This window comes from Trichoderma gamsii (assembly GCF_001481775.2).
Source record: "Trichoderma gamsii strain T6085 chromosome Unknown Scaffold_6.2, whole genome shotgun sequence".
Taxonomy (NCBI): Eukaryota; Fungi; Ascomycota; class Sordariomycetes; order Hypocreales; family Hypocreaceae; genus Trichoderma; species Trichoderma gamsii.
This window is the reverse complement of record NW_020171343.1, coordinates 786290-805195: the sequence shown is the minus strand read 5'-3', so window position 1 is coordinate 805195 and position 18906 is coordinate 786290. Positions and strand designations below refer to the sequence as shown.

The window sequence follows — 18906 nt, the reverse complement described above, 5'->3', positions numbered from 1 at the left end:
ATCAAAACTCGTAACACCCCCTCTCGCTCATTAATACTAGATATACATATCCCATACTGTCCCATTCACTCCTCACAGGATATCAAATGAAATTCGAAAAGAAAACTCCTCGCTCAACCACTCATCTTCTTACACACACACTTTCCATCCTCTTACACGCACATTCTCTACCAATCCCAACCCCCGTCCGTCCACTAAGCAGCCGCAGGTTTATCTTCCGGTGTGACACCCGTAATGCCCACCTCTTGAGCCTGGTGCTTCTCAGCCGACGAGGTCGTCGCAACAGGCGATCTTGCCTCAGGAGACTCCGACGACTTGGCTCCGGCGGCGGCAGCAACGGCAGCTCCTCCGGCCGCTGCGCCCGCCGGACCGGTCATGGTTGGCGACGTCGTTGTAACGGGAGATGTGGGTGTCGAGCCAGCCGCCACGGTAGTAGAGCCAATGAGGCCTTGAATAACCTGGAACCATCGCTGGGCATCGGCAGCGGTGTGGGCCTTGAAATTCAACTCGGAACTGCCAGTGAGCTTGCTGCTCAACGTGCCGCTCTTGTCCTTGCCCTTGATGGTGAACTTGTCGCCAGTGGGCGATCCAATAACAGCGTCGGGGAGGTACATCGACAGCTCAGGTTTGGGATCGGTGCGAGTATCGTCCGAGTCTTTAAACTCGTGCAGAAACTTGGAAGGCGTAACGACATAGTAGCCAGTAGAGTAGCCAAACGACAGCTTGTTGCGCGACTTGCGCTCCAGCGATCCCTCAATCAGCGTCTTCGTCGAGCTGTGCTCCATGTTAGGGAACTGAATTGCCTCAACAGAGCGCGGCGGGTCGTTGGCATTGACGAGCCTGTCCGCGCAGCGCTGTGAAAAGTTGGCCCACTCAAACTCGCGCGGGATGCACTGCGCCGTGCCGAGCATGTCGTTGTGCAGCGCGCGGATCTTCTCGCCCTGGCCGCCCGCGAGCTGCGTAAAGGCCTCCATGGCCTGCTGAACGACCTCGAGAACGTGAACCTCGAATGTGCGGAAGTTGTTCTGCACGGAGACGAGGTCGTTGTGGTGGTTGTTCTCAGCAATGACCTGGTTGTTCAGACGGTGGGTGACGCCGCGGCGAACAACGTACGGATCCTCGTGGGAGTCAATCTTTGCGCCGTGGGAGTCGTAGGCGGCAGCCCGCTGGCCGAGCAGCTCAATGTGCTTCTGCGTCACGTTGCGCAGCTTCTCAACCTCCTTGGCGCCCGCCTGCGCGCCGCTGGCGAGTTCCTTGGACTTGTGCTTGATCTCCTTGTGCAGGCGGTCGAGGATGGGCAGGACGGAGCCCTTGATGTTCTTCTCCGTCTCGAGGTTGGTGTTGATCATGGCCTGGGTGTTGGTGCGCATGTTTTCGAAGAAGCCGGCCACGCCACCGAGGCTCTGGTCGAAGTGGTGGCCTTCGCGCAGAGGGTTCGAGATTGTCTATTCAGACGAGTTCAGCATGTTTAGCGGCTTTGCGCAAAAAGAAGAATCAGTAGGAATCAGGCTCACCTTTAGGACCTTCTCATACTCCTTTGCCTGGCGGCCGTGGATCTTTTCCACCGCTCCGACATAATCCTCGAGGTATCCCACCATGTGTTTCCACGCCTGCAGGCGCTCCGCAAGTAATCCGGCGGTCTAAACATTTGTGAAGCAAACAGAAGAGCGTTAGCCACAAGTTCTCACACCATTGCATTGCTTCAAGATGTTCCTCCCCGCTATGCATCTGCTCATGCTGTGCCACGTACAGTATTGGGATCCGCCTCGGGAATGGCACCATCGCTCAATCCCGTCGTAGCGCGCGACGGCAGCGTGGTGTTAGTTGGCGAAATAGGAGAGGCCATTGTTGAAACGGAGAAAAGACTGTTTCGAATCTTCTTCTAGAGCTCTTGTCGCTTCGGTTGTAAAGGGGGGGTATATCGTAACGTTCCGCGCAAAAGAGGAAAAAAGGAATCGAAAGAGGAAGTACAAGAATAAAAAAATAAAGTCTCAACAAAGATACAGTTCGATCTTCCAGGTTCCCCAGATATAGAAATCAGGAAGAGTTGAAGTTGGAAAAAGAAGAAGATATAGCAAGGAAGCGCAAGCTCAAAAGGTGATCAAATTAGAGCAAAAGGAGCGTCACCGATCTGGTTTGGTCTGCGAGGTTGCAGTCAATGAGGGACAAGATGCAGGATAGAAGCGCCACTGATTGGCCTGTTTGCTTCTTTAGGATGCCACCTCCCTAGTCACACTGGTTAACTGCAATGGCCTTAGCTGGGAGGGTCCCTCGTCCTCCACGCGCTTTGGGAACGATGTTAAAATCGGGCCATTGAAGAAAAAAGCAGAGATGGAGCCGCCACGCTGGCTGTTAGCGCCCATGTGTTCTAATTAGTTGCATCTTTGGAGAATCGTGGTCGTGGATCACAGTGTCTCGGTTCAGATGATGTAAGAGCCTGCAGCGATCATTGCCTACGGATAAAGTTCCATACAATGTTCTCAGTGTTTTTGCCGCCTGCTATGGTCCCAAAGCCACAGTAAAACACACGATTACATACCATCGTATATCACTTTTTGCGCAGGGTGGGGGTTTAGCAACTTAATCGTGGTAACTTTTACCGTGTCATGTCAGGGGGGATACGCAAGCACAAATACGCTGCGCTCCGTACTCGTATTTGCCGTTGACTCGGCGGCCTCTGTCTCGTCCCAGGCCTCCTATCGCCTCTTCTCTTCCAAGCAAACATATTCTATTCCATCAAGGCGCTGCGTGTTCCAGGCCTCTCCAAATCTTGATTTACAGCCTCTAGTTCAAATAGTCCATTATCTTAGTGTTATCTCGTGACGTCAGTGGTACAAACCACATGCAAAGCGCTTGCCTCAGAGGACCCTTTTCTGGCCCCGCCAACGCGGGATGCCAAAAAAGTGACGCTCTGCAACGACTCGAACCATATCGTGCAACTTGATCAGCTTTTGCGCAACATGCATTGCTGCAGTCATCGCGGCCTGCTGATTGCGTCAGACACAGTGCTGTAGCCAAGACCATCCAATGAGAGCCCAACGGAACCAATCAACCCAACTAGTCCCCTGCATAAGTAGAGTTTTGCCCCTGGGCCTTGAGAGGCTGACGCCTCGTCAAAGTGAAAAAAGGACGCTTGTTGGGTGAGCCGTACGAAACACTGTCACTTGCATGAAGGCAATTCATTGCAAAGGAGAAATGCTGTCGGCAGAGGGTTTACCCATCAGCCTCCTGGCCATTGCTGTATTGAAAGTTTATGGGGTATTTTCGTGATACTAAATAGTCCCAACCAATTCGCCAAATAAAAAATACATATCCAGAATGAACAAAAGTTGTAATGATACCTTCTAATCGCTGAAATCCCCAAGTCTATGTGCTGTATCCTAAAGTTCCACTCGTAATCGCTGACGCCTGAATAAACAAACCGGCCGACCATGTAATACCCGCTCAAAATGATAAAAGTAGAGAATAGAACAAAACCAAGTGCTCGACTTTAAACAAATTCTGGAAAAAAAAAGAGGGTGAAAGAGTGTTTCGCTTCGTGGTACAAATCGTATAGTTGTGAAAGAGGTTTACTCTACGACAGTCTGGTCTCTGGAGCGGAATAGAAGAGACCTCCTATGCGATGTTGTGTCGTCTGAGTGAGATCGAGTCATGGGAGGCGAAAGAGCTCTGGCAACATGTTGCAAGTGCCCCTCGCCAATTGTATGTTCGGTGATGGTCGAGAGAGGGTCATTGCTGGGCTCAAGATTCGGGGGTGTCCGAGGAGCGCTGAGAGCCGTCTGGTAGTCGGGGACAAAGACGTTTGTTTGAGTGCGAGATCGCGCAGGCGTCTTGACTGCTGTCGAATAACTGGGCACTCGGTTCAGTTCGGCGAATTCTGCAACGTCTACCTGAGCCCGCTCCCCTGAGCTTCTGGTGCTGGATTCTTCCTCCTCGCTGTTCGTCCGGCTCAAGTGAGCTGGGGTTTGAGAAGTCTGAGATGCATGGCTTGAACCGTGCGTTGGCGAGGCTCTGCCAGACGCATGGCTTGACGCATTGTGGACGGACTGGTAAGAGCTATTTCGCTGCGACGGATCCAGCGAGACGTCCGCCAGCCTAGACGAAAGCGCTGCTGGCGTGATAGCTGCGCTGAGAGAAAATGCTGCCAGGTTTTCCGAGGAACCCGTCCGTGAGTGTCCATAAAAGGGGCTGTTGAATCCAGAATGGACAGCTGGTGTCTGAAACCCGGTTACATCCACTTCGTCGTAGAGCTGGTCGAGTACGTGTTCGCCATATCCGGGGGGCGCAATTGATCCAAGGTCATTTTCAATAGTCGCGCCACCAGGAGCTTGATTAACCAGGTTGCCTTGCTCGTCAAACGGGATATTGGGCGAGATAAAGATGGAGACTGGAAGTGTCGCTCGTAACTATTACGTGCATTAGCCAATGTCTCACCTTGCTGAGAACCCACGGCCCCATCGCCGTGAAACACTTACCTCAGAAATGTGTCCGTCCGGGTTCTTGAGAGCGACGGTGAGCTTAATCTTGTGTCTTACTCTGATCCCGTGGTGGTTCAGATCCTGGATACACTGGCGTAGCTTCTTGGGCAGTTCGAGGGGCTTGGTTAACATCCAGCCCTCCTGTCCGCTATCTTCAATCATGTCGTGCCAATGCTCTTCGCGATCCACCGCAAACTTCCAAGATGCAACGTCTCGCTCTGTTCGGTGTTCTCGCAAGTTGAGACCGGTAGCTCCCTGGACGAAGCAGTCTCGTATCTCGACCATCTTGGCTGTAATGTCCCCCAGTTCCAGGCCCTTTAGTAGCGGGGTAAATCGCATCTCCATGTTGATGGTGCCACCAAAGACTACGGCCTTTTGAGGGATCACAATGGAGTATTCAATCTTGTTAGGCCAGATGTTCTCGACGCTCATTGCGTGCAGGAACTCAAGCGCACCAGGCTCGAGTGTTCGGATAATGCGGAGGTGCTTGTAAGCGTGCAGGTCGTAGGCAAACTTGCCGCGGCTGACGGTGGCCTTGAGTCGGTATGTAATGGATGCTTCGGGGATGCCCTCGACACTCTCGGCAGTGTCTCCAGGCAGAGTATATTCGAAAGGATATTCGTAGTTTCCAGCAGGGAGCGTCATGCTCTTGCCGTGGGTGCCAACAAAGGCCGGCCATTTGTGGTCAAGGATGTTGATTGTTCGGTCGACTCTTTGGCCCGTGACACCTGGTGTGCTAGATCCGGGATCAGACCAACTGTTCCAACAAAAGAGGTTAGAATTTATACACACGAATAAGGCGAATGGTGGACCTTGTGACCGTACTGCAGGCGGAGGGTTCCAATCAGACGGAGGTGGACGTCCTCCATGCGAAGAGGTGAAGAGAGACATAGCACCACGACGCCCTTGAGGAGCTGTCCAGAGGACTCTTGGTCGTTGCCGCGGAAGACAATGAAATCATCGTCTAACCTATTGATTCAAGCAAAGTTAGTAGGCTGAGAGGCGCAGAGAGCATCGACATGCAAAGTGGCGGGCATTTTCCAGTCATGCCGAATGGTGGTTGCGCCGGAGCGATAAGGATAAGATAAACTCACCTAACGTCGAATAGGCTATAGCTATGACGTCCGGTCACAGCGTTGAAGGGATTGAACGAAGGCATGGTTCAGGGCTGCAAGACCGCAAAATCGCAACAGCGGCCAAAAAGACAACCCAAGGTTCGGAGAAAAACAATAACAATAGAGATGGTATGAGGGAAGAAGAAGTGTAAGAAAGAAAGAAATCCAAAAGAGAATAATCAATAAGAGGTGGAAACCCCGAAAGCGCAGACAGGCAAGACGATGGTTGGCACTAGGATTCAATGGGCTGACATGCCACGCGCCGGCCGCTACGCTACAACCGGGACGATTTTTTTTCTTCTTTGCTTCCCTTTTTTCCCTTTTTTCCTCCTGTGACACACACGCCCAGAGCTGAGTGACCCACGACTTCTCCGTGCAAAAACTCCTAGGTCGCTTCGGTCTCGGTCCTATGCCACCGAGAGCGCCTAAACTTGATAGCGGTGGGGCTTGATAAACGCCTCAGCCAGGGAATAACAGAGGGTCTTCCGTCCAGAGCCGGTGCGGTTGACGGCCTCGCAGCTAGTCGCCCGGCTAGTGGACCCAAAGAATGCGAGTGAGAGCCTGTGTTGGGACTGTGATCGGATGGCGCAATGCAGGGGGCTGAGACAAGCGTGAAGCTGGTGTTGAGGATGGATCAGAGAGGATTGAGAGGTGATTTGTACGAGGATTCAGGTGAGTGTGAGTGTCTATGAGAAGAAGAGTTGTTGTGCGAGAGACAAAAGGAGGAAACAGGTCCGGATCCGGAGAAAGAAGATGAGATGAGATGAGACCTGGTCTGACCTGACCTGATCTGACCTGGCGGCAGAGTTTGGACAATAAATGAGACCTGCATGCAAAACAAGCCTTGAGCCAAGCCTCGGGAAATGGCATAATCACAAGGCGTCCAGAAAAACGTGCAGTTCGTGCAATGCATCATCGATGAGAAGGTGTGGAACTCCATCGTCAACGACAGACTGCATCAACTTTGCAGCGCAAAGCGGCCACCCGGGTCAACATCCAGCCATGGCGCAGCCGCATCCGTATCTGCACCCGGAACAATCAAGGCGCTCGTGCAAGAATATTACTCCTACGGGTATAAAGTCTGTGTTGGCTCCACGACGCGGATGCCCGATCGAGCATCAAATACCAAGCCGGCAGTTTTTTTACCTCTTGTGGGTGGGACAAAGGAAAAGAAGCCCCCCAGCGGGAATGAAAGCGATCTCCGCGCGGGTCAATGCCCGGCTGCGAAGAAAAAAAGGCTTCCGTGTACCGTAGCATTACTGTAGCAGGAGGAACAGACACGCAGCACATGCCTCGTGCCTCGTACGTGCAGCAGGTCAAACAGGCCACAAGTCGGTCATGATGATCACAGTCTCGACGAACGCCGGGATGCCGAGTGCCGGGGCGGGTTCGGTGGGTTTTTGGCGTGGGCTTGACACATGCCAGCGCATGAGAAAAAAAAATAAGAAATCGAGGCGACACGCATGGGCTTCCAACTAAGAAAATCGAAGCCTAGATGGAAGCCCGAAAACGGAGAAAGTCGCCGCCAGCCGAAACAGGGACCAGCTAGAGCCACCCGCCCATGAGTCGTGGCGGCAAGGGGGAAGCGCTGTCAAGATGACGCCGGGGCGTTTTGTGCACGCAAACGGCACGGTTTTTGAAAAATTTGCGTGTTTTGCTCTTATTCTCCTTTTTTTGAGTTTCGCCGTCAGTGCTGGGCCTATGGGGGCTAATAATATGACACATGGAGCCTGGTGGATGGCGTTTTATGGAACGAAGGGCTTTAAGCTGAGCTGGATCTATAAACGGAAAAATACCTTCGTAACAAGTATCGCCAGCTTCTCCCATCTCTACTGCTAACCCGCAAGGGAACTGAAACGCAGAGATAAAGGAACGACCTACTAATCTTCACTGCCATCTTTAGCTACATTGGAGTCATGAATAGCTCAATTATCTCGACGGCTAGTATGGTCCTCATTTGCGGCATCGGACCGTCACACACCGGGAGAAAAAAAAAAGCTTTTTTTATTAGGCAACTCAGCCGGCATTTAACGTGACAAGCCGGCTATTTGCTCGACGGTGCAACCTCACAGAATACCAACCATCTCCAAGACCTTGGCAACACCGTTTCAGCTGTCTACAACATGGAATCAGGAGGCTGTGCTGCTCTTCTTCCCCTCAGCTGATGGCCAATTGCAAGCTTACGGGATAATATCTCTCACTACCAGCTGACCCTCTAGTAAAGATATCATATATTACGAATGATATGAGCAAACTCAACTCTATCTGCCTTGTGTGCTGGCTGCATATTGATAGACTCAGCCTCCAGCTCAGTCAGCAATCAACCTGGCTATTTGTATATATAGCCGGAATAACTGCTGCTACTGCGCACCTATACGCCTCTAATCAATCAGTAGTATACGCTTGATCAAGTGTTGTCGACGCTACCAACAGTAGTCTAGTCTGTAGTCCGCAGTGGCTTGCCCTATTTCATGGCATCATACATCGTATACGCTCCTCCACCCCTAGGCCTACAGTTATATTCGCAAGGCTTAGCTCTCATCATCTTGAGATGCCGTCCATCTTGACAATACGCATAAGCCGCCATGTAGGTCATGCTAACCTCACCGTCACATGTTATCCAGCTTTTCCACTGCCGAAATAAACAGCGTCGTCTACTGATCCAATGACATCTTTATTATGTGCAAAAGAGCAATCAATCCATCAAAGCAGCCCGTCCCGTATCAACACGCCCGCAGCTAGCACTTCAAGCATCGATAACGCCCATCTTATCACAGGGCAAGCTTCACACAAAAAAGCTATCGACACCAAGCCCCCATGTGCCAGCCAGGGGCCCGGACACCCATTAGCTATCTAGAGAGGGTCCATCGAGCCTTGATACCCGCCCTGTCTGATCTGTTGATACCATCAGTGGAACACGACAGGCGGGCCGAGCAAAAGGGACCCCTGCGGCGGGTAGCGCAAGTCTCATCCACTTCCTTCAAGAAGCGAGCTTTGCAAAAAATAGCAACTCTAGCGACAGCATAACAAATACTAGCGTCACAGAGATAAGAGAAAATTAAAAACACACTTGACACGAGGCAAATTCCGCCCACCGCCTCTCAGCTGATGGATTCGGGTTTACCAACAAAGACCCATTATTCAAGGAAAAAATTTCCTTTTTTTTCTCTTCAAGCTCCTCCCCATTGTAAACACTAGACAGGGCTGTAAAAAATTACTAAAGAAACTCCTTGTCCTTGATAAAAAAAGAAAAAAAAAAAGCCCCATAGTGGATTTGAGGATCTACGAATCCTAGATTGCGCTTTGAGCACGAGATATGACAAGGCCCCATCCAGCTTTGCAACGGTAACATTTTTCATTTTCAGGTCTGGCCTTTACCGTGAGATTCCGGTTGGAAACACGGCGAGTGTCGGATCACAAAGGGGTTCCTTTTTCGGGAAATCTTGAGTCTCGACTTTCAATGCCCTTTTTGTTGGGGCTATTTACCTCGTGCTCCTGAAGAGTAATAAGCAGTGATTACTATACCTGAAAAGCTATGATTCGAGTCTCTCTCTCTCTCTCTCTCTCTTCATGCCGGAACCCACATGTAGCCGCCGGCAACAGCTCAAGCTCGCTTAACGCTCCGACTCGTCGATTTCTCACACTCCCTAGACCCAGAAGCTCTAAACTGATCGGCTGGCTAGGGGTCTCAGGTGCTTCCAATAGTCACAGTTAACGGAGCCTACAATACACAGCATCTGCCTTACGGAGTAGATTTCCCGTAATTAGTTCGGCCACTTGAGTCGGCATTTCGCCGAAGTAGCCTTTTTTCCTCTTCTTTGTTTGGGGGTTGTCAAGAAATCTCATTCTTCTGTTTTGAGATATTAATGCTGCCTGAAAGAGTGGTGCCACACAGCATGGTTCGACGCTGCATCATGACATATGTAGGCAACATATGATCAAGATCAGATGCGATAAACTGCCGCCTGCCAATCGAAAAGGGTAAATGAAAAAGAAAAAGAGAGAGAAAAAAATTAAAATTCTCCTACTGCTACCACACAGCGTTGTATTGCAATATCAAGACACGGCCCCACGCCTGCGATTCGCCCAGCCTTCCAGAATCGGGTCTCCGTAACGGCAAATCTTCAAGAGGGGATGCAAAGCCGAAATCATGCTTTCGATGCCAGAAAGAGAGAGAGATCTCCCTTGTCCCCTGCTTCTCTAGTGTCCTCGGTTGAAGAGCACTTTTTTTCTTTTTCCAAAGTTTTCACATGAGCAACTCTGCCTATCTCCTGCGTATCGCCAGAGCCGATACGAAGCTCGGCGACTCTGCCGACACGTGCGACGATTGTTGATCAGTACCCACCGCTTATCAGGTCATCGCCCTACTGGGTAATCCGAAAGACAGGGGGGGTATACCGCTTGCTTTTCGGTGCCTTCGGGTCAGCATGGTAGCGATAGCGACACAAGCTGAGTGAGGTCCATGAGGCTGTATGTTTGTTGAATAACTAAGATTGTGGATGTAAGTACTACCTTATTGCAACAAGGTTAGGACGACGTTGAGGGATGAAACTGTTTCCGAAATCAAATTATATGCGTCTTGAATTATTAAACAAGAAAGACTACACAATTAGAATTAGAGCATTTCCCCCAATGTCTTGATAGCAGTCATGCTGGAAAACTCCAAGCAAGAAGAAATCCTCGCTCCCTTCAAAATTATATCCAACGCAAAACAGAAACACAAATATCAAGAGAATTAATCAAAATAAAACTAAAATCCGCCCAAGTGGGAAAAGCGCCTTCAAAACTCCCGGTCCATCTACCGTCTATCATTCAAGCCTTTTCTTCGTTGCCCGTTGGGACGCCTGGTCGGTTCCAGGTTCTTACATGTCCTGCAGGGTTTGTCTCCGTTAGCTCAAATCTAACAGATGCTAACACGATCAAGATTCGCATGTGAAGGGATCTTACCTTGCTTGCAGCTTGTGATAACGGCATCCTCGGTGAAGGCTAGCCAGCACGCAGGATGGCTATCAACCACGTGCGTCTGTGGCGCCATCGCGTTAGTTTGATACCGACTTCATCACTATTGGCTGTTGGGCACATACCAGTACAGGTGGCAGCATTGGAATCACCGCCCGCGGCTGAACGGCATGCTCAATCACATTCTCTTCCCATTCGTCCTCTGGGATGGAGCCTTTGCCATCCGTGTTCATCGACGTGTTGGTGTCTGTTCTATGCGGAGCCGTGAATTTTGACGATACCGACCCTCGGTGGAGTGTAGGAGCCTGGGAAGAGGGAAAAGCACATGTCAGCAGCAGTCATCAGATGCAATTTTGTCAATCCCTCACAACAGTCTTGGGGCGATGCAGCATGCCCACGCTAAAATCCCAGAGACATAGTCGTCCATCCTCTCCCACACTGCCAAAGCGGTAGTTTCGGTCGTCACATCGCCACAAGTCGAACGCCAACGCAGAAACCCAAGATCGGTGACCCTGGCATCGGGCGACTAATGCTTTGTCTGCGATTGACCAAATGGATATCAAGTCATCTTGACCCCCAGTTAGAACGTATTTGCCGTCTGGTGTCCAGCAGACACATGATAATCCACCGTAGTACGAATGATATAAGTGTAAGAGCCTATCTATCAGTCAGTATGCCAGCCTCAATCACCATGCCGTAACGCTATGGCTAGACTCACTTTTCTGAGAGATAATCGATGACTCTCAATGTTCCATCCTCGGACACAACCGCAAGATGTCGATTATCAGGAGAAAACGAGAACGCATTTATCCGCTGGTTCGATAGCTTCCACGCGGCTACTGGATTCGTCTTTTGGTTCTTGGAGTGCACCGATTTGTTAATCCTAATGCCCCTGATGCCATTGCTAGTAGCGGATCCATTGGACAGTTCCCCCTCGCTCCCGCTGCCACTAGCAATCAACCCCTCTTCTTCTGGGTTGAGATGACCGTCTTCTTTTTCTTTATCGTATACCACTAGTAGGCCATCCATGTGAGCAGCAAGGAATAGATTTTCAGAGCCAGGAATCCATCGTATTTCAGATACGGGTGTATTGTTGATTATCCCCTAACAATGTCAGCAGCCTCTTCGGCCAAATTGGATGGTAGTCGTCCTTACGTTTTTGTTTAGACGTGTATATCGCTGAGAAATGGGCTCCCACCAGATGATTTCGCCTGTAGAGAATCCCATGATGACATCAATATGAGAAACACTCTTTGTCACCATGTTGACATCGTGGCATAGGCAGTGAGCCTTGGTGAACAGAATCTTGGTCAAATAATCTTGCTGTAACGGTTTTTAATATAAACCAACAACACATTTTGTAGCAATTCCGCACAACAAGAACTTACCTTTGTTGGCGATGACATGTCTAGCCACTGAAATGCCCTGTTAATATTGGCAAAAGCAAATAGTCCATCAAGCGGTCGCTCCGTCAGCTTTCGCGCCAAACTATCATTAACAATGACACGCGAGATGAAAGAAGAGTTGCTCTTGGTAACATTATTCTTGGGCTTCTTCTTTTTGTTTACGTCTTTCGAAACCGTAGGTGCCAACAGCGAGTTCCCTTCGCCAAATGCGGGAGCAGAGCCGAATGTAGTAGATGCAGCTGGGCCCTCGCTCGACGCCGCGCGGCCATCGTCGCTACTCATGCCGCCCTCAGTCGAATATCGGCTTTCGCTGGGATGTTCTTGAATACTCGACGTCCCACCAGCCAATGACAGCGTCGTAGCAGAGGGCCCTCTGTAGAAGAAGGGAGGAGGTCGGGACTCGAGGCTAAGGATTGACATTTTTGTTCCAGCAGTCGCAGGCTGAGGGGTCGTAGCCAGGGGGTTCGGGTTGACGACAGGCGCCTCGGATGGATGGGGTGGCGGCGTGGCCAGGTTCAAGTCTTCCTTGAGCACGTATGTTCCTGTACGCCCTGTCAGCTGGAGATGTCACATCTGTGCTGCCGCATTGCGGTTGACCTACCCTCTCCTACCAGGAACCGAAACTCGGGTCCGCTCGGGTTCGACAGTGTATTGTTGGTCTCGATCAGGGGCACGACGCCCCCGAGGCCGACGCCATAGGCGCCAGCGGGATACCGCGGAGGAGGAGGTAAAACACTGCTCTTGTTAGTCGCGAGCATTTATCAGTTGTAGGCCAAGGAGATCAAGAGGCCAAGACAGAGGGCCAATACGCACAACATTTCGATAATATACTAGAGTATGGTCTGCCACCAAAGAAATGCAATGTCCGTCAAAGCGAGGCCCAGGCGAGGTGGATTGCGTCTCGTGTCTGGTGAGGCAGCCGGTGATGAAGGAGTCGCAGTCGTCGCGCAAGAAGGCCTGCTGAATCGATTCAAGGTACGCACGTCGTAATGGCGAAAGGAGGCGGGGTGAGCGGCAGGCAAAGCGACACGGACGGTGGTCGCGAGGAAAGCTCGAATTATCTGCTGCTCGAAACGAAGCGGTCGACCTGAAGCACCAAGAGGAATGGATTCGAACATCCCCCAACGGCGGATGGAAATGCGACGCCGTTGCTAGCCCGTCGCCTTTATCCGGAGAGCTGATAGACTGGACTAGGACCAGGATGGAGGAATAGCGTGTGGGGTAACGAATTATAGGCGACCAGTGATGCTCTCTGTGGGGATTTGGGCGATGCGCGGACGCTCAATGGCTGGTGCGCACATGGAACGGGCAACCGCTGAACCACTAAACCCTAGGTAAGATGCTCCTTTCGTGCAGCAGCGAATCTGTCCATAGGCCCAAGCTCCGTATCTTAGGTTGTATTTAGCCATCTTGATATTATGTAGGCCTGTCTGTCCGAGACCAGACAAGATGATGTTGTTGCTGGACGCTGTTATGGTTGAAATGATAACTGCTGGATCCAGCTTTTGCTATCTGACTATGTACCTTGTACCCAGTAAAGCTCCCTGGAAATTGCCTCATTAGATAGAACACGAAGCAAAGCAAACGCAGAGCATTGGTCAACACACAGGAAGATGCTCTGCTAGCTGCTGTCCACACCACCTGGATTATTACTGTAGCATTAGGGGTCCTCCCCATTATTTCGTGTCCTCCACTCTCTGCTGGGTGTAGAACAAACAGGCCAGGCACAGGCACTCTGCTCCAGGCCTGCGTAACGTGAACACCACCACCAGCACAGCACTAACCCAAGCGCCAAAGCTGCGTCAGGCGCTCGGCCCACAGCGCATCATGCGTCACCGCCTGCCAAATCAGCCCATGCCATCCATCCCACGCAGCCAGCCCCGCGGGCAATTTAGCTGCAGCAAAGCATCCTGCAACCGCGCATGGTCTGTGACGTGGAAGCACGAATTCCTATCTCGTCGCTGTGGCTCCACTGACAGCAGCAGCTTAACTCTTCTACGGCTATCATACGTTGACGCCTGAATTGATTGATACCCGGACCTCGTTGCTGCGAAGGATATGGCCCTGAGGTAACCCCAACTTTGGCATACCAGGCTTCGACTATAGAGCTTGCACAATGCCGACAGCAGGTAAGTACCAAGCCGACTCACTTGTCGCAAGCCATCATCTGAAGCCTCTTTGGGATAATTCTCGATGACTGCGGGCCTCGGGCTGAACTGAGCTGACATGGTCTCCAATTCTCCTAGTACGGATCTGTGTTTGCGGCGACGAGAGCACAGGCAAATCCAGCCTGATTGCATCTCTTGTTAAGGACCAGTTTATGACCAACAAGATCCAGCCAGTCCTCCCCCAGATCACAATTCCTCCAAGCATCGGAACGCCAGAGAATGTCACTACGACAATCGTTGATACTTCGGCTCGGCCCCAGGACCGAACGACTTTACGCAAGGAAATCCGGAAATGCAACGTTATCCTTCTCGTGTATGCCGACCATTATAGCTACGAACGTGTAGCCCTGTTTTGGATGCCCTACTTTCGATCGCTGGGCGTCAATGTTCCGGTTGTGCTATGCGCAAACAAGTCGGATTTAGTGGGCCAGAGCAGCACGTCGCAGGTGGTGGAGGAGGAGATGCTTCCAGTCATGGCTGAGTTTAGAGAGATTGACTCATGTATCAGGACCAGCGCAAGGGAGCATCGCAACGTCAACGAAGTCTTCTTTCTATGTCAGAAAGCCGTGACCCATCCGATTGCTCCCCTCTTCGATTACAAAGAAGGTCATCTAAAGCCAGCATGCGTCGATGCGCTGAAGCGGATATTTTACCTTTGCGACAAGAACCAAGACGGCTACCTCGATAACCAGGAGATGCGAGACTTTCAATCTCGGTGTTTTGACAAGCCTCTTACAGACGACGAACTCGACAATATCAAACTCTCCCTATCTAAAGCACTTCGGGGCGCAGACCTATCAAGAGGTATCGATCTGAGAAGCTTCTTGCAACTCAACAAGATGTACGCCGAGAAAGGCAGACACGAAACCATCTGGATCATTTTGCGCAAATACCACCATACGGATAGTTTAAGCCTAGAAGAAAACTTTCTCCATCCAAAATTCGAAGTCCCAGAGTTTTGCTCGGCCGAGCTCAGTCCAGCTGGCTATCGATTCTTCGTGGATCTGTTTCTACTCTTCGACAAAGACAATGATGGTGGCTTGAATGACGAAGAACTCGAGGCTCTTTTTGCTCCCACCCCTGGACTACCACCATCCTGGTCAGACTCTGCCTTTCCATCCTCAACAGTCAGAAATGAGGGCGGGTACATTACACTTCAAGGTTGGCTGGCACAATGGAGTATGACCACATTCCTGGAGCCAAAGACGACTCTAGAGTATCTGGCCTACCTTGGTTTCGAGCCCCCCAATCCAAAAGACCCAATCACTTCAGCACTAAAGGTTACCAAGCCTCGCAAGAGGCGGAGGCGACCCGGCCGTGTCGAAAGGAATGTCTTCCATTGTTACATTCTCGGTGCATCGGGAGCGGGCAAATCATCTCTCTTAGATGCTTTTCTAAATCGAACGTTTGATGGCTTGTACCACCCCACGATCAAGCCACGACGAGCGGTCAACAGCGTGGAGCTTCCCGGCGGCAAGCAGGTATACCTCATCTTTGAAGAACTCGGCGAGCTGGAACCAGCCATCTTAGAGAACCAAGCGAAATTGGACGCCTGTGACCTTCTCTGTTATGCATACGACTCTTCTGATCCCGACTCTTTTTCCCACATCGTAGATATACGGAAAAAGCACCCGCAGCTGGACGAGCTGCCATCGGTGTACACTGCACTCAAAGCAGATAGGGACAAGACCATGCAGCGGAGCGAGCTTCAGCCCGACCAGTATACATCGTCGCTCAACATGAGCTCCCCCTTACACGTCAGCGTTACTTGGAACAGCATCAGTGAGCTTTTCGTCGCTCTCGCAGAGGCAGCAGCAAACCCCAGCATTGCTTTCCCGAAGAGCGATGACGACATGATTGACCGGACGAGCCTGTATCTTACCCTGGGCGCAACGGCATGTGCGGCTATAGCAGCAGTTATGATTTGGAGACGATCTACAAACGCCATGTAGGATATCGCCGCGAAGATTGTCAAAACGACATGACGAGTCTTCTACTTTCTCCACACTCGTTGTCCCTTTTGGTGTTTTGCTTGTCGTTTATAGCAGCGTGCTTGTTGGTGATGTTTGATCGTGGAGAGTGTTTCCTACGAAATTAAGCGCAACGGATAGATTGGAGCGTATGATACCCGGTTTACATATTTAGTGGGTTTATTGAATTTTTAATTATTGAATGTTTGATTTACCAAAAAAAAAAAAAAAAGAAGCTCGTGACTCTTGAAAAGCATGTTAAAAAGTCGTTGGTACAGAAAGAAGAAGAAGCAAAAGCAAAGATAAAAGTCATTAGCTCTAGTGCATCAAAAGACAATCGTTCAAAGACGCAAAATCGTGCAATTACACCTTGTAAAAGCAGAATCCGATATAAAAGCTAGCCGCCTCCATCTCCTCATCCGAGACCAGCAGTCTGCCACCACCTCTCTCACGAACGCCCATCCTCTCGCTCAGGGGTCCTAGTTCAGGGTCATCCTTTTCCGTCTCCCAAATATCCGAAAAGGACTTGTGGAACTGCAGTTCCAGGTTGAAATCTTCGGCCAGCGCGCGAAAGGCCTCCCAGGGGACGACATACTCGGGGACTTCCTCGACGGCCTCGTCCAGGAAGAAGTTGTACTTCCAGCCAAATGCAGGGCGAAAGACGCCGTCTTCGGGGGTCTTGCCCGGGAAACGCACACGGTAGATTGAGTTGCCCCATTCAGCTGTTGGTTCGGCCTCGCCCTCTTCGACCTCGCCGTCCTCTGGTTCTGCGGGAGGTGGCGTGGCTGTTGGGGTAGTGGACTCTTCGCCGTTTTCCTTCTTTTCGTCTTCCTTGGCTTTTCGCTTGGCAGCTAACTGGGCGTTGAAAACGCGGACGCGCTCGCCAAGCACGTCGGAATTAGGGATGCAGCCGATGAAGCGGCCGCCCTTTTTCAGCGCGCCAGCGACATTGCGCAGCATGGTGCGGGCATGGTTTTCGGATTCGAAAGCGTAGTGCATGCAGAACATCATGCTCACGACGTCGAAGCCGCGGCGGTTCATCGTGGATGGGTCGAAGCCGACCTGGCGGATAATCTCGACGTCTTCGATGCTCTCAGAGTAGCAATCCTTGACGTGGAACCGCGCATCAAACAGACGAGGCGGTTGTCTATGATTGAATCGTCCACCACGGCCGCCTCGGCCTCCGCGAGTACCCATCTGGCGATATCGATCTCTCGCCTGCTCGATACTAACATTGGCAGGATCCAAGCCAACGTAGAGTTGAATAGGCTGTGGTGCCTGCTGCCACTTGCTCAGGTCGCCGCCCTTTCCACAGCCGATGTCAAGAACGAGAAGCTCTTTTCCGCTGGAGCGTCCCGCCTCCCGCGAGCCCGGATCGTGGTCCTCGTCGGGTGAGTAGCGCTGGATGATGCAGCTCTTGACCCAGTTGTTGAAGACGCGCAGGCCCTTGATCTTGCTCTCGCGGGTGCGCCAGTCGCGTCCCCGCTGGGGCACGCTGTTGTAGTGCTCTCTGACGACATCGTTGATGCCTCGTATTTTGCTCGCGTCGGCGGCCTGGACGGCCTCTGCGGCTTGACGATCGCGTTCGAGCTGGCGCTGGCGGATAGCCTCTCGCTCGGCTTCGGAGAAGCGGGCTCGCGCTCCAGGACGCTTCTGCTTCCTGGGCTGCTCGGATGGGGATATGGCGCGTCGCTTAGGCGCTTGGAGGGAGTTGGCATTGTACGGCTGAGGCAGGTCGTCTTGCAGGTCGTCTTCAGCTGGTCGCTTGTAGGGTCTCCTCCGAGGGGGGGAGTCGGGATCGGAGTGTTGGCCCATTGCAAGATGCGAATGGAATTGAATTGAATTCGAGGTGTTATATGGGTCTAGATGGATCTTTCTGGTAGAACTTCGAGTTGAATAAATAGCAAAAGAAGTTTTTGTGCTGATGAAGCAGATTTCAATTGTAGTTTGTTTAGTGTATGGAGAAAGTTGGAGTGCACCTAAAGTTTGACAAGCCGTGCTGAGAGCGGGACCTACTGTACTACTAGTACTACTGCCATCACCTACACTCCAGTGCCGCATATATTCATTATGACGCCCTCAACTTCACCCAACATCACGGAGCAGATGTCCATTTTTTTCTGATATTTGGTTTAGTACTAGCCGATTTTGTGAAAAAAATGAAGTCAAATGAAATCGACTGTTATAAAGTAAGTGGTCAAATCAGGCTCTCTGCCTTGGGTGGTGCGCAGAGAAGCTGATAACCCATACCTGCATGAGTTATAACCTCGCACTACATACTAGTACCTATCCCACCTCAAGGTACATGACCGTGACGACGCTACCCGGCTTGCGGTTCCATGAAGACACATATAGGCTCCCATATGAGAGAAGGTCTTGCCCTTCGGTCATTGTTCTCGCCCCAGACTTACTCAATTGTCTCATGATCACATCGCGACATTGGTTTTCCCTTTGAACCGTCAGTGGCTGGACTTCTTCATCCTCCAGAAATGGAGAAACGACAAGAATAGCTAAAATGCTAGTATGATCTGACATCGCGCTTTGTATTTCTCTAAAAAATAGCCTTGAGCCCGCCATCTGCTAATTGCTGTAGATTTCCTACCATGATATACACGTTAGCTTCCGTGGTGAGCTCTTCATGTCGAATGTCATGAGGGCAGAAATCAACTCTTGACAAGAGCTCTGGATCCTGAATGTTGACAGACTCTTTTACAATGTTGAGTTCATGTCAGGGTCCTAGAGCTTGGAATCGATGGTAAGGAAATAGCTTGGCCAACTCCCAAGAACATTGGCCATATGTACCGAGCTAT

The 18906-nt window shown here is 51.1% G+C and overlaps 5 protein-coding genes across 5 annotated transcripts; 1 reads left to right on the top strand and 4 right to left on the bottom strand.

Annotated features, from left to right (window-relative positions):
* Window positions 1–194: 194 nt before the first annotated feature.
* TGAM01_v202552 (hypothetical protein) lies at window positions 195–1846 on the bottom strand (the record flags this gene model as incomplete). Its single annotated transcript, XM_018804997.1, has 3 exons — window positions 195–1445; window positions 1515–1640; window positions 1751–1846. 3 exons carry the CDS (start codon window positions 1844–1846, stop codon window positions 195–197), a joined length of 1473 nt encoding a protein of 490 aa, XP_018661721.1.
* A 1723-nt stretch (window positions 1847–3569) lies between these two features.
* TGAM01_v202551 (hypothetical protein) lies at window positions 3570–5637 on the bottom strand (the record flags this gene model as incomplete). The annotated part of the gene is made up of 4 exons (XM_024549014.1): window positions 3570–4406; window positions 4476–5214; window positions 5271–5447; window positions 5573–5637. 4 exons carry the CDS (start codon window positions 5635–5637, stop codon window positions 3570–3572), a joined length of 1818 nt encoding a protein of 605 aa, XP_024406253.1.
* A 4768-nt stretch (window positions 5638–10405) lies between these two features.
* TGAM01_v202550 (hypothetical protein) lies at window positions 10406–13076 on the bottom strand (the record flags this gene model as incomplete). Its single annotated transcript, XM_024549013.1, has 9 exons — window positions 10406–10464; window positions 10541–10616; window positions 10678–10857; window positions 10921–11209; window positions 11271–11656; window positions 11708–11875; window positions 11941–12500; window positions 12560–12693; window positions 12808–13076. 9 exons carry the CDS (start codon window positions 13074–13076, stop codon window positions 10406–10408), a joined length of 2121 nt encoding a protein of 706 aa, XP_024406252.1.
* Window positions 13077–14074: 998 nt separating this feature from the next.
* Window positions 14075–16078, top strand: TGAM01_v202548 (mitochondrial Rho GTPase 1; the record flags this gene model as incomplete). Its single annotated transcript, XM_018804994.1, has 2 exons — window positions 14075–14087; window positions 14205–16078. The coding sequence occupies 2 exons, from the start codon at window positions 14075–14077 to the stop codon at window positions 16076–16078; spliced, it is 1887 nt and encodes a 628-aa protein (XP_018661718.1).
* A 381-nt stretch (window positions 16079–16459) lies between these two features.
* TGAM01_v202549 (hypothetical protein) lies at window positions 16460–17911 on the bottom strand (the record flags this gene model as incomplete). Its single annotated transcript, XM_018804993.1, has 1 exon — window positions 16460–17911. The coding sequence occupies one exon, from the start codon at window positions 17909–17911 to the stop codon at window positions 16460–16462; it is 1452 nt and encodes a 483-aa protein (XP_018661717.1).
* Window positions 17912–18906: the final 995 nt, after the last annotated feature.